Source organism: Podarcis raffonei, chromosome 4 (assembly GCF_027172205.1).
Source record: "Podarcis raffonei isolate rPodRaf1 chromosome 4, rPodRaf1.pri, whole genome shotgun sequence".
Classification (NCBI taxonomy): Eukaryota; Metazoa; Chordata; class Lepidosauria; order Squamata; family Lacertidae; genus Podarcis; species Podarcis raffonei.
In genome coordinates, this window is record NC_070605.1 from 76,999,043 (window position 1) to 77,014,316 (window position 15,274).

Genomic DNA, 15,274 nt, shown 5'->3' on the forward strand with positions numbered 1-15,274 from the left:
GGTGGGGTATTAATAATAATAATAATAATAATAATAATAATAATGTCAATTTGGTTGGCTTCTGTGCTTGGGAGTGGTGTGGTGTCTCACATTTCAATGGCAGTTTGTCCGCAACACCAAAATTCAGGGCCTCCTTCCACTTCTCCACTTCCATTCTACATTACAGTTGCAGCGCCCCTGTAGCTTTGGTTCCAGTGTGACCAAATCAGTTGGACTCCTGTAAATCCACCTCCGTTGGTGGGAATGTTGCTGTTCATTTCAGGCAGTGAAATGTTTTGGACTGTCCCTGGTAGGGGAGCTTTTTAAAATTCTTCCTCTTGATTTAGGTTATCATGATACTTCCATTAAGAAAGTGTCCTTGGTTCAACCCCCACCAACTATAGTGAGAAAAGTCTCTCTCTCTCTCTCTCTCTCTCTCTCTCTCTCTCTCTCTGTGTGTGTGTGTGTGTGTGTGAGAGAGAGAGAGAGAGAGAGAGAGAGGGAGACAGAGAGAGAACGCTGTGCAGGAAGTGTGGAGAGATGTGCAGGGACACTCAGGTTGCTTGTGCAACAGAAGCCCTTGGGAAAGTGTCACATGTAAATAAAACTTCTGCACCTCTTTGTCATATGACATAAAATGGAAGATAACATTCTTACATTTATTTTGGAAACATTATTATATTTGTCTTAAATTTAAGGTTCTGAACCATGCTTGTCTTTCTATATTTTCCTTAGGAGTTTTTGCATTGACTCAAATTATTAATGTGTTCCGGACAATTCCTATTACATTTAAGGACCAGTTTATTATTGCCTATGGAGGCCTCCGAGGAGCCATATGTTTCTCTCTCGTTTTCTTGCTTCCTTCTGCCGACTTCCCTAGAAAGAAGCTTTTCATTACTGCTGTTATTGTGGTGATATTCTTCACAGTCTTCATTCAGGTAAGAATATCCCTCTTTTGTGATGGGACTAAATAGTTATTTGCACTAAAACCTGCAAAGAGCCCAGTCAATGTTCCAATACTTATTTTGGCCAGGGGACTAATATAGTATTGGCACTGACAGCCTGTAAGTAGCCCAGTACAAATGTCACCTGAAACTTCTACTGGAATAAGTAATTTCTTCCTCTTGTCCCCCTAATATCTTGTATGATCATATTTTACTTCTGTAATGAATATTCTGTAATTTGGAAAAGATATCTCACAGAAGGACCTATACACAACTTAGTAAATCATATTCTGAATTAGTTAACACATATTGTCTCCAGCTTTACAGACAAACAGCAAAATCAGTTTTAAAAACAAAGATTGCAATTCGTGACTTGCCAGTAATATCTTCCTATATACCGTATTTTTCGCCCTATAGGGCGCATTGGCCCATAGGACGCACTTATTTTTTTGGGGGGGGGGAATAAAGGAAAAAAAATTATTTCCCCCCCCCCAGCCCCAAGGAGCAAAGAAGCCATGACAGTGAGCGAGATGGATCCCGCTCGCTGTCCTGGCTTTGTTTTTAGCCTCGGGGCTGGGGGTCCGGGAGCGAAGGCGAGGTTGCGCAACCTCGCCATCGCTCTCGGAGCTTGCGGGGCTGGGGGCGGGGGAAGCCTGAGCTTCCCCCGATCCCAGCCCCCAGAACCAGTCCAAGAGCGATGGCGAGGTTGCAACCTCGCCATTGCTCCCGGAGCTTGCGGGGCTGGGGGGATGTCTTCCTGAAGCCTGGAGAGCGAGAGGGGTCGGTGTGCACTGACCCCTCTCGCTCTCCAGGCTTCAGCGAAAGCCTGCATTCGCCCCATAGGACGCACACACATTTCCCCTTCATTTAATGCAAGGCTGTCGTTATGCTGCAGTCCACATGGCCGCCAGTAGGAGACCACACCAGCTCCAGTGTGGTGGCAGTCTGACAGCTGAAGCCGCAGTGTGGTTGGCAGGTCACTCAGATGAACTGTTTCATGGAGGGGAGAGCTTAACAGAGCTTTTTGACAAACCGCATTGTAAATTGGTTGTCTCCCTCTGTTAAACATGGCTGCACCACATGTAATGGAGAAGGGAGGTGCTTCATTCACAAAAGGTGGGGCAAACTGAGAGAGGAGGGGGAGGTGAGGTTTGGCTGAGCTGCGAGAATGTGGGTGAGGTGTAAAGGGAGAAGGGGTTGGCCAGGTGTGGAGGAATCAGAAGAAGCCGGGGTGGCAGCCCCTAGTCATTTATAAATTTGACCCAATGCATTTTACAGCTTGTTGACTTCCAGCCTCATTTCATCTGGAAATGTAGTGACTCAAAGAGAACATACTTTGCTTTTAGCCCTGTTAATACCACAGATAGAAATCTAGGAAGCTAGCTTATTCCAGAGCTGTGTATACACCACACATTTCAAGTACCTCCCATCAGAATCCTGGCCACTGTTGTTTACTCCTCATAGAGCTATAATTCTCTGCACCCTTAACAAAATACAGTTCCCAGGATTCTTGGGGATGTGTGTGTTTACATATAAGCAGCCCCAGGTCAGACTGGTTCTCCACCTAGTCCAGCATGGTTTTCTGTGAAAGACAACAGATTTCTAGGGCCAAGGCCAGTTTTTCACAATCACCTACCACCTATATTTCTTGGGCAACTGGATTCAGACATCAGCAGTAGATCTTTAAAGTCTGTGCTGTCTGGTTTCAAAAATAAGAAAAAGAAAGAAAGCCAGGTACATTTTGGGGGATTTTATTGTGCTGTTATTTAAGGCAACATGCAACTGTTCTACTGCTTCTGAACATTCATTTACCAAGCTACACGCTGAACAGAATATGAGAGTGGCACAGTGGAAAGGAAATTTTAGGGCTGATGTGATTTTCATGCTTGTTTTTGTGTTTCCTGAAAACAGGGAACAACAATTCGCCCACTGGTGGAATTTCTGCATGTTAAAAGAGCAAATAAGAAACAACCAGCTGTTAGCGAGGAAATTTATTGTCGGGTATGTTGGAGTTTTGGGTGAACAGCATTTACTGAAATGTGCTTTTAATAGCTGAATGTTTCTTCTTTGGTGGGAAATAATGTGCCATTTATAACATGTGCTTGTTACATGAATTAATTCATTTTGGTACTGCATGTGTCACATAACAGTGTGTCTTTGAGTTCGTGAACATCTTTTCAGCCTGCAGTTCTGGCCAAGTGTGTTGTATCACATCGCCCCCCACTGGCAATCTTAAGATAGTTACAGTGGTGCCCCGCAAGACGAATGCCTCGCAAGACGGAAAACCTGCTAGACGAAAGGGTTTTCCATTTTGGAGGTGCTTCGCAAAACAAATTTCCTATGGGCTTGCTTCGCAAGACGAAAATGTCTTGCGAGTTCCTGCGGGGTTTTTTCCCCTCCCCCCCCTTTCCCCAAGCCGCTTATCAGCTGATCCGCTAAGCCGCTAAGCCGCTTAACAGCTGATCCGCTAATCCGCTAATCCGCTTAATAGCTGATCGCTAAGCCGCTTATCAGCTGATCCGCTAAGCCGCTTAACAGCTGATCCGCTAAGCCGCTTATCAGTTGATCCGCTAAGCCCACTAAGCCACTAATAGCGCTAATCCGCTAAGCCGCTAATGGGCTTGTTTCGCAAGACGAAAAAACCGCAAGACGAAGAGACTCGCGGAACGGATTCTTTTCGTCTTGCGAGGCACCACTGTACTTTAAAACACACTAGTTAGGCACAACAATTTAATTCGGTTTAACCTTTATAGCTCAGTCCTTCATGTTTGCTTGGAAGTAAGTTTCAACTGAGCTCACTGGTTGTTAACTCCCGAGTAAGTATTGAAGCTCAGTTAAATTCTGCACATAAGGAAAGCAGGGGTGTGATCTACTCTCTATAGACACAGCTGTGCACATGTGGCTCAGGGCAAGCTGCTTAATTCGCTTCCCTCTTTCCCCTGGAGCCTGAGCTACTGGTATACCAGGATGCTGGAGAAGAGACGTATGGCTTCTGATACATAGACGAGACACGCACATGCCACCCTTTGAAACTAACAGCTGGCTAGGTGCAGTGTGCAATAGTAAAGTTAAAAGGTAAAGGACCCCTGGATGGTTAAGTCCAGTCAAAGGCGACTATGGGGTTGTGGTGCTTATCTCGCTTTCAGGCCGAGGGAGCCGGCGTTTGTCCACAGACAGCTTTCTGGGTCATGTGGCCAGCATGACTAAACTGCAACAGATGATGGAAACCAGAGCACACAGAAATACCATTTACCTTCCTGCTGCAGCGGTGCCTATTTATCTACTAGCATTGGTGTGCTTTCGAACTGCTAGGTTGGCAGGAGCTGGGACAGAACAACGGGAGCTCACCCTGTTGTGTAGATTCGAACTGCTGACCTTTCGATCAGCAAGCCCAAGTGGCTCAGTGGTTTAGACCACAGTGCCACCCACTCCCCTGTGCGATAGTGGCCAAGGGTTAACTAGAGTGATATGGTTGCATGCACACCATTCATTTAAAGTACATGACTTCCCCAAAAGACTCCTGGGAACTGTAGCTTATATGTCTCAGCACTCTTAACAGACTATAGTTCCCAGAACTTTTTGGGTAAGCCATATGCTTTTAATGTATGGTGTGAATATAGATTTAGAGAGAAGAAAGAAATGCCATTTTCTCTCAGCCATTGTGTTCTTAGAACTGGGTCATTAGGTTACAAACATTGAGTGACTTTAAGAGAAGCTTAGATAAACAATATTTATGTTTTCCTCAGTGATTGCATGTGGCTTAAGTCTGTGGCACATATGAAAGCAAGTAATGAGTCTGTTTCCACATTTTAGTTCTTTGATCACGTGAAAGCTGGAATTGAAGATGTGTGTGGACACTGGAGTCACAACTTTTGGAGAGATAAGTAAGTAGTGTACTGAAACGTTAGTGGAGTGTGGGAAAAGTGAGAAGCCCAGCTTGTTTCCTCAGTTCAATAATTACATTCTGAAATCTGCCAATGATTTCTGTAAAGCATTATTTTGTGTGGCTTTGTGGATGAGATGATTTTAGCAAACCTGAATACTGATATATAATTAGTTTAAGCATTTGTATTCATCAAACTACATGGATTAAAAACCTGACTTTATTTCAATAATCCTACATTCAAAATACAAGTGTTTGTTAATATTCATGAAGTAAGCTTCTGGGACTTCGGTTTAGCTATTGGACCATTCTAGTTCAAATGTGTTGTTATGAAGTGCATAGCTTGTGTCCAAACCTGCAGTTCTTCCATGCAAACCTGACACTCCTTTTTTGGATCTTTTGACTTTTTGGCCCAAGTGTGTCCTGAAAGTGGTACTTCATGGAGTCAAAGAATACCACTATCATTCCATGTTATTGGGATAACATGGAATTAGCATATTTCTTAAAAAAAGGTGTTAAGCAGGACTCAAACTTTTATAAACAGCACGGTATCAGTAGCCTTAACCCCTAATGAGTCAACCTGCTCATTCAATCAGCATCCATACAGGTACATCGGAAAGTTAAGATGTGGGGAAATTGGTCAGAGAATGTCTCTCTGTGTGTAGGGTAGCTGAGGCTAGAAGAAGCTTGTGGGCTGGACGATAGAGGCAGGGGGAAGAGAGAGGACGAGAGCAAGCAGTTAGCTGCCTGGGAATGTGAAAGGGCGAGGGGTTGACTTAATACCTGAGAAAAGGTGGCTTATAAAGGAGACATGGAAGGGAATGAAAAGTCGTGAGAGCTGAGGGACTTGCGAGGAAATAGAGTATGTGATACCCATCCTTTACTTCTGTGAAGCTGGAGTTTGATGGAAGGGAAATGGCATGGAGGCCCTTCCACACCAGGAAAAATAGCTAGAGGCATAAGAAAGAGAGAGACTAACAAAGGCTAACAACCCCCCTTTCCTTTCTCATTGAAGTCAGGATGGGTACTACACCTGGATTAAGAAGTTATAGTATTGGTTAAAGGTCTTGTCCAGGCTTCCTCAACCTCGGCCCTCCAAATGTTTTTGGCGTACAACTCCCATGATCCTTGGCTAGCATGACCAGTGGTCAGGGATGATGGGAACTGTAGCCTCAAAACATCTGGAGGGCTGAGGTTGAGGAAGCCTGGTCTTGTCCCTTCCTGGGCTAAAAAGCAGAAGGTGAAAATTAATGGTAACTGGGACCACCCCCTTCTGTTACTTCTAAGCTGGGAATTTTCCAGTTTGCCAGGCAGTTCCAAAAAGGAGCAGAGGAAGAAAAAGGATTAAGCTGGAAACTATAACAGTGGGCATAACTCAGGGGTGCTGACTGTGTGTGTCACATAGCAAGCATTTCAGAGTATGTCTTCCACCTGTCTTCTGGTTATAGCTCAGGCTGCTCCTAGTCCTGCCTGTGAGCAGAATTTTAGCTGCCATTCCCTGTGCAGGCTATCCATGTCAAAAAGTTGATCTCGTAACAGTGTTTAGACTTCAGCATTTTAGAATTTAATCTGCAGCATTGCTTCTGCTCCTCACAGGTTTATAAAGTTTGACAAGAAATACTTGCGAAGGCTTCTGATTAGGGAAAGTGAGCCGAAATCAAGTATAGTTTCCCTGTACAAGAAACTTGAAATAAAGCATGCAATAGAGATGGCAGAATGTGGAATGATAAGTACAGTACCATCGCTGGCTTCTATAAGGTAAGTTGAGGGCAGTAGGGTGCAATATCATTGCTAGTTTGAATCTTGACTATGTTGCATTTTGAAGTGTGCATTCTACAGTTGCCAAATCATAGCCAAAAGTGAATTAAACAGTATTTTCTACATCTAGGATTAACTAGTCTGTATATTTATTTCAAAGAAGTATGTTGTGTCCAAAACATTAAAAACATCCTGATGGCTTGCAATAGAAGAAAAAACAGCTTGCAATAAAAAAACTTATTATTAAATAAAATAAATAAATAAATAAAATTAAATAAAAAAATTATTATGTTGTAAAGCTAAATACATCAATGGCAGTACAATATATGGATCCAACACCAACAATAAAACATTTAAAATGCCTGGGATTTATTATTATTATTGTTGTTGTTATTATTATTATTATTATTATTGACAATAAAGAAAGTGGCATGTGAACTTCTTCCAGCAGAACATTCCATGACCAGGGTGCCACCACTGAAAAGGCCCCAAAACCTGTTGTATCTACCCATTGTATCCACAAAAGTGGAGGCACTGCAAGAAAGGCTTTTAATAATGTTCTTAGTGAATGGGCAAACTCAATGAGACTTCAGTTGGTAAATTAATCAACCAGAGCTGCAACCCCTATTCCCGCTTACCTGGAATAAGCCCCATTGAACTTACTTGAACTTTCTTCTGAGTTGAAATACACAGGATTTTAGTATCAAACATCTAAGCTGTAATCCTACACACACTTAACTGGGAGTAAAGTCCAATCAACTCAATGGATCTTGCTCCTGAGGCCACTGAGCCATCTTACTCAATACTGTCTAGACTCTAGACTGACTAGCAGTAGCTTTCCTGGTTTTCAGACTGGAGTGTCACCCAGCCCTAACTGGATATGTCAGGAATTGAATCTCAGACCTACTGCAGATACTCAACCAGTAAACTACAGCCCTTCCACAAACAAACCTGTGTTACTGTAATATGGAATGGCAACTGATATCTTGAAGATAGTTTTCCCTTCTAACAATTAATGCATGCTTTTTACTGTGAGGTGCCATGATTTTTTTTTTACACTGAAATTCCTTGCTGTCTGATGTTTTCAAGTTTTCAAAGCAATCTTCAGTCGGTTGACATACCCACCAGTAACAAATGTGAACAAAATTCTATCATGGTTACGTTTAAAAGAACCCGTGGCTCAGACCTATTTGGGATTTTGCTAGAATTCTATTTGTGTACTTGCATATATCTTGAAATTGTTTGAAATGTAATAGCTATAATTAGACCAGCTGGGACTTGAAATTGTAAGGATAGGCATTCCCTGCCCCCCGGCACCCCATTTATGGAGAAATGCGAGTAGCAGTGAAATTCTATATACTCAGAAGTAGGCCCTGCTGAGTTCAGTGGCAATTACTTCCAGGTGGCTGTGGCCTTGGGACGTGGGTGGTGCTGTGGGTTAAACCACAGAGCCTAGGACTTGTCGATCGGAAGGTTGGCGGTTTGAATCCCCGCGATGGGGTGAGCTACTGTTGCTCGGTCCCTGTTCCTGCCAACCTAGCAGTTCTAAAGCATGTCAAAGTGCAAGTAGATAAATAGGTACCGCTTCGGCGGGAAGGTAAACGGCGTTTCCCTGCGCTGCTCTGGTTCGCCAGAAGCGGCTTAGTCATGCTGGCCACATGACCCAGAAGCTGTCTGCGGACAAACGCTGGCTCCCTCGGCCTATAGAGCGAGATGAGCGCCGCAACCCCAGAGTCAGTCACAACTGGACCTAATGGTCAGGGGTCCCTTTACCTTCACCTAGCTGTGGCCTTATTTATAGTATTGCAAGTTATTATGTATTTTCCTTTATATTTTCTTTCACCTTCTTACAGTGAACTTAAAGAAGAAGAAGAAGAAATAAGACCTTCCAATCCTGCCAAGATGGATGACATAAGATACATTTTAACAAAAAATCTCTATCAGATACGGCAAAGAGTAAGTAGAATACAGCATTAATGGAACACCCCCGTGGTGAATGTATCTAGTTTCTCAGCTGGCGATGTTTTTTCCTCCCTTAATAAAATCACCAGGATGCCATCCTAAGCAAACTTACTTGGAAGCCATTTCCATTAAAATCAGTTGGACTCGCCTCTGGGAAAATGTATTTAGGATTAGTGTATGGGAAAGCTGATAAATAAACATGGTAAAGACAAAGAAGTATGAGAAGTTGTACTCCAGGCTTTATAAAATGTCTTAAGAAGAGGAGTTTGTGACAGTTTTCTAGAACACAAAGATGTGCCACTCAACACTAGGCACGAGCATAAATTCTGAATATTCTGAGCTACACACGCACACAAACACACACTTAATACATACACAGATTTAAGGTGCTGTGCATAGGTGAGTTTCACAGTAGCTTAAAATAGTTCCTTACCCGCTGGTCATTAAGAGAACCCTGTGTGGCCGACCTCTATGTAAATAGGATGTTGAAGCTTATTGTAGCTGTTAATGTTCACAATCCTATTGTTTAAGCTGGAATTGGATCGCCCAGGGTTTCTGATGATTAAATACAACTCCACGTAATGGATTCCACTGCATTTTACAGTGGACCCTCCGGATACAAATTAAATTCGTTCTGGGGGTCCATCCGCAACCCGAAAAGTCTGTAGGCAGAGGCGCTGCTTCTGCATGCGTGCGGCACGATTCAGCGCTTCCATGCATGTGTGCAGCGCACAGAGTGCTTTTGCACATGTGCACACAGTGAAACCCAGAAGTATACACTTCCTTCCAGCTTTGCCGCATTCATAACCCGAAAGTTACGTATCCAGAGCAGTACGTAACTGGAGGGTCCACTGTACTGTGTGATAATATCGAAATGTCTAAATGGACCATCACTTTCACATTCCTGTTTGTACGATGCCCGTAATGGCGTCTGTCCTTAAAATCTTTATAGACATAGATCCCATCAAAGCAGGGAATTTATATTTTTGAAGGACAGCGAACATTTAAAAAATGAAGAATTATGTCCAATGGTTTAGTGCATGGGTAGGCAAACTAAGGTCTGGGAGCTGGATCTGGCCCAGTTGCCTTCTAAATCTGGCCTGCGGACGGTCCGGGAATCAGCGTGTTTTTACCTGAGTATAATGTGTCCTTTTATTTAAAATGCATCTCTGGGTTATTTGTGGGACATAGGAATACGTTCCTTTCCCCTCCCCCATCAAAAAAATTATAGTCCAGCCCCCCACAAGGTCTGAGGGACAGTGGACTGGCCCCCCTGCTGAAAAAGTTTGCTGACCCCTGCTTTAGTGCAAGTGAAAAGTAGCCTGTTCAGCTGATCTTTCTATCCTCTTCCTCTGCCTCTTTCTTGCCATCCTTGCAACCTCTGAAAGCCTTCTCCAGAGGATTGGGGATCCTCCTAAAGAGAAGGGGGAGTCCTATGGAACTCCAGGGCAAGAGGGAAATCACCTAGAATGGGGTAGAGGGATATTGCAGCTGCATAAATGTTATGAACACGACTTGCAATACTTAAAGTTCTTATTTCTTGTATGCATAACAACCAAACAACAACCAAAGGTCCAAAGGCTGAACAAGCATTAAATTACACATCTTGATTGCATATAATTCATTGTAAACATTATGCTAGTTTGAGTGTTGTTTGTGAGATTTCTTAAAGCACTGAATTATAGCTAGTTTGCAGCCCTGTACCACTCATGGCAGGGATGCGGGTGGCGCTGTGGGTTAAACCACAGAGCCTAGGACTTGCAGATCAGAAGGTTGGCGGTTCAAATCCCCACAGAGGGGTGAGCTCCCGTTGTTCGGTCCCTGCTCCTGCCAACCTAGCAGTTCGAAAGCACGTCAAAGTGCAGGTAGATAAATAGGTACCGCTCCGGCGGGAAAGTAAACGGCGTTTCTGTGCGCTGCTCTGGTTCGCCAGAAGCGGCTTAGTCATGCTGGCCACATGACCCGGAAGCTGTATGCCGGCTCCCTCGGCCTATAGAGTGAGATGAGCACCGCAACCCCAGAGTTGGTCACAACTGGACCTAATGGTCAGGGGTCCCTTTACCTTATACCACTCATGGCATTAATATGGCCGTTGCTTTTATTCTCGTTTCAGACTCCATCATACAACAGATACAGTCTCGCTGAAGATGCAAGCGAAAAGCAGGCGAAAGAAATTTTGATTCGTCGCCGACACAGCCTGAGGGAGACCGTGAAGAGGGGCAGCAGCTTGTCAAGACAGGTACTTGTATAACACAGAACCGTTGAATTGTAGAGTTGGAAGGGACCACGGGGGTCATCTAGTCTAGCCCCCTGCAATGCAGGACTCTTTTGCCCAACGTAGAGCTCAAACCCATGACCCTGAGTTTAAGAGTCTCATGCTCTACCAACTGATCCATCAGAGTTTGCACAAGGGAGTTGAAAAAATAACGGCCCCATCACAACTCACAGTGTAATACGCATTTTATATGCTTTCCTTTGTCCCCAGGTACAAAATGTATCAGAAGTTGCCGTAATCATGCATATATTTCACTTTGCTTGTACAGAACACATTTCATGTTTCTTTCTGCAGGTGGCAGCCAAACCACCCCGTTATCTGTCACTGCCTAAAAACACTAAACTCCCCGAGAGAGTACGGAAAAGAAATCAATCTTCTTATAAAGGTAATACAGTTTCTGAGTAAAAAGAAGAGTGAATTTGGCTTTTGTTTTGTTTCGTTAATGAAGTGGTTACCTGGAAAACAAGCAAATGTGCCAGAGAGGATCATGGGTTATTTCCATACTTTCCAAGAGAACTGCTACTCCCTATGCAAATAGGTCCATTTCTTTCACTTGCCAAGAAGGTGCTCTTGGTGATTTTTTGGTGCATGCGATTGCATGTATGCTTTGTATACAGTGGTACCTCAGGTTACATACGCTTCAGGTTACAGATGCTTCAGGTTACAGACTCTGCTAAGCCAGAAATAGTGCTTCTGGTTGAGAACTTTGCTTCAGGATGAGAACAGAAATCGTGCTCCAGCGTCGCGGCAGCAGCAGGAGGCCCCATTAGCTAAAGTGGTTCTTCAGGTTAAGAACAGTTTCAGGTTAAGAACAGACCTCTGGAACGAATTAAGTACTTAACCCGAGGTACCACTGTATATACTCAAGGGATAGCATGGTAGCCATTGGGATGGCAGCTGCTTACCTGCTCAGATGAGTGACCAACAGTGGCAAGGAGCAGCAGCTGCTGCTGCCTGCATTCTATCTAGAGAAAAAGGGAGAGGAAGGAAGGAGACTCTAGCAGGGAGGTACACCTAGCAGGAAGGGACGTTATCTGGCTGAAGCCCCAGCCCTGGAAAGGGGTATGATGGAGCCATATTTGCCTCTGCGGCACACACCCATCCTTTAGGCCTTATATTATAGATCTTATCTCCACAAAAACCTACCAAACTTGTTTGGCCAGGGACAAAAGTGGAACATGGGATGAAGTGGCTCTATCACTCCACCTTTAATTTTCAGGGAGGGAGAAAGAAAACTTACTGTCCTCCTCTGACTTTATAGCCCTAGGCCCGGATCCAAAGCTACTTTAGACACACCCAAAAGCTTGAACGTACTGTACCATTCTTGGCGTTCCTCCTTTGCACTGCAGATTCCCAGCCATGAACTGCTTTGGAACGGCTCCATTGTTGCCAAAGCAGTCAGGGAGGTGCCTGCTTGTAGAACCACAAGCCCAAAGGCCCGGGGTGTGAGGAGCTAGTTGTGTGATTCTTTGGATCTCAGCCATCGATTCACCACAATGTTGAGTTCCCAATAGCACTGCATTGTGTGTTCACCTGTTCCTTTCATACCCTCTGCTTTAAACGGAACATCTCTTACTCAGCACACACACGTGAAGGAAAAATAATAAACAAATAAATTGTTATGTGAACATCAGGTTCAAGCAAATGGCAACAACTTTTGAATGGTTACTGTGGTGACTAGGATACTTAGCCAGATTTTCATCAGATTCTTGCAACTGTGTCTAATGTCTTAGACTCTTAAGACCATGGGTAGGGAAACTAAGTTCCGGGGGCCAGGGCCGTCCCATTCGCCTTCTAAATCCGGCCCGCAGACGGTCTGGGAATCAGCGTGTTTTTACATGAGTAGAATGTGTGCTTTTATTTAAAATGCATCTCTGGGCTATTTGTGGGGCATAGGAATTCATTCTTTTTTTTTTCTTTTCAAAATATAGTCCGGCCCCCCACAAGGTCTGAGGGACAGTGGACCGCCCCCCTGCTGAAAAAGTTTGCTGACCCCTGCTTAAGACCTTGCTTGTTAGTTACATGCCGTCACAAAACAGCTTTTTTCATCTCAAAAGTCTGTCCTAAGATGTCATGTTCTCTCTCTGGAACAGGAAAATAACGACAGTGTTGTTGTTTATCTGCCTGTTGTGATTCCCCAAGCTTCATCATTATCATCATCATTTATTTATTTATATGCCGCCCATCTGACTGGGTTGCCCCAGCCACTCTAGGTGACTTTCAACAAATTAAAACATCAAACACAGTAAAACATCAAACACTAAAAACTTCCCTATACAATCATCACCACCCAATATTTTCTTTGTTTTTTCTCAGACCTGAAGTTTGGCAATTCTTTTTTCCTCACAATGCAATTGCAGCGCCAGCCTGTCCAGTGTGGGCAGGCAAATATAACATCTCAGGGCTTCTGTGCCTTTGATTTAATATCTCCTGTTTGCAGGTCTAACCTTGCAACTTCTTCTCCTGCAGAGAATTCCTTACAGATAGCTTTGAAAACTATGTATCTCTTACTTAAAAGTAAATAAGCACTCAGTTCCAATGCACCATCAGTGTTTCCCAAACTTGGGTCTCCTGCTGCTGTTTTTGGACTATGATTCCCATCATCCCTGACCACTGGTCCTGCGACCTCTCACTTGAGAGGACACCAACAACTTTTCTGTCTGGATTTTCACTGTTTGAAATCTGGCAACCCTAGTATAGGCAGCTTTGGGTAGGTAAGCTTGTGCAATTTTCACTACAGAGCTGGGGAATAATGTGGTACGTGTCCCAAAGTTAAGTGGCGAGGGTGGTAAAAACCTCTGCAAAATGTCCTTCTCCCATCATTTTTCTGTACTGAGACTGACTGTGCCCTCATGTGGTAAGACTTGGTATTAGCAGTGGTAGCATGAACTTTCGTTTTCATTAGACACCCCCCCCCCCCCGCTGCTGCAAACCTTAAATTCCAAATAAAAACTTGCTGGCAAAAAATGACAGTGTAAGGATGCGTTTGGCTATGGCAGGAAGCTGGACCATAGGTAATGAAATGCACCACAGTTTTAGAAAACTAGTAATACATTACACCTGGGCACTTGCATGATTAAATACATGATGTGTGGGGAAGGATAGTGGGAACTCACTTTGTTGCTGCCCCCAGTCTACATATGGGGAAGCAGACATGTGTAGGAGGGCACTTGCTTTATGCAAGTACAGTGGTACCTCAGTTACAGATGCTTCAGGTTACAGACGCTTCATGTTACAGTCTTTGCTAACCCACAAATAATACCTTGGGTTAAGAACTTTGCTTCATGATGAGGAAAGAAATTGTGTGGCGGTGGTGTGGCGGCAGCGGGAGGCCCCATTAGCTAAAGTGGTGCTTCAGGTTAAGAACAGTTTCAGGTTAAGAACGGACCTCCAGAATGAATTAAGTTCTTAACCTGAGGTACCACTGTATGATTTTCCCCTACCCCATATAATTGTTAACGGTGTTAGATTAACCCCCCAAATAGGGCCATCGTTACATCATGGTACTTTGCGTAGCGAAGCATTGGGCATGCTGAGATTTTGTTTTGCATATATTAATATATACTTTAATTTACAGTACCGGACGACAGTGATTCTGAATCTGATCAAAGCACAGTGCTGAATTTGAAATCCCAAGCAGGAAAAATTCTGAGAGACCAGAGGCTTCGACAGCAGCAGTGTAGGATGGAATGGAAAAACGAAACGGAGAGGAACAACAGAGAGACAGCAAGCCAGGGAAACAGAGGCTTCAGACAACCACTTTTGCCAAGGCCAGCATTTGGCGCACTGAACGAAGAAGAGTCAGCGGAAGATGAGGGACCCGCCAAACCACTCCCACCGCCTCGTTTAATCCGACAGGCTTCAAAAAGGCCTAGTGATAAATCCGAGAATAAACCATATTGAAAGCTGCTAAATGGAGCCATTAACAATGAACAGCAGAGGGAGGCACTTTAAACTGGACAGATGGAGCCATTTAAGGTCATGGGTATTGGTTGGGGATGGGAGGGAAAGAAATCATGTTATTTCACTACGTGAAAAAAACAAAAAACTCTTCACCTTCTGTGGAACCAAATAATGCAACTATTTTGTTTTATATTTTGTTTTTAAACTTCTGCGATGAAGATAAGTTTTATCAGTTAGATACAGTACTTTTGAATGTAAATTGTGTTTTGTGTGTTTGCCAGTGGCAGGTTTGCAGTATAAGTTGCACTAAGAAATTGCACAATGCACTTCTTTTTAAAAGAATTCATCCTCAGAAAGCAATTCTAAGAGTGCCTGATGCACTGAAACACAATTAGGTGTTGCAAACTGTGAAACTGAACAAATGCAAGAGATTAAGGCCGCAGTACAGCCTTTATCATTTTGCCCATGCAATATGGAAGTTGCTTCTGAAACCCAAATTCTAACACTATGTAAAGATGTAAATGGAAAAGCTTTTGTTTCTATTGCCATGCTTTTTACTGTAATAGAAAA

At 43.7% G+C, this 15,274-nt stretch overlaps 1 protein-coding gene across 1 annotated transcript in view; it reads left to right on the forward strand.

Annotated features, from left to right (window-relative positions):
* The window catches only part of SLC9A2 (solute carrier family 9 member A2), a 28,219-nt gene extending 12,945 nt beyond the window's left edge, over positions 1–15,274 (forward strand). The window contains exons 5-12 of the mRNA XM_053384235.1: positions 715–917; positions 2,835–2,924; positions 4,737–4,807; positions 6,403–6,564; positions 8,418–8,520; positions 10,640–10,765; positions 11,096–11,186; positions 14,379–15,274. Of these exons, the coding sequence (XP_053240210.1) occupies positions 715–917; positions 2,835–2,924; positions 4,737–4,807; positions 6,403–6,564; positions 8,418–8,520; positions 10,640–10,765; positions 11,096–11,186; positions 14,379–14,704 (1,172 nt within the window). The 3' untranslated portion in view covers positions 14,705–15,274. The remainder of the gene's footprint in view (positions 1–714; positions 918–2,834; positions 2,925–4,736; positions 4,808–6,402; positions 6,565–8,417; positions 8,521–10,639; positions 10,766–11,095; positions 11,187–14,378) is intronic.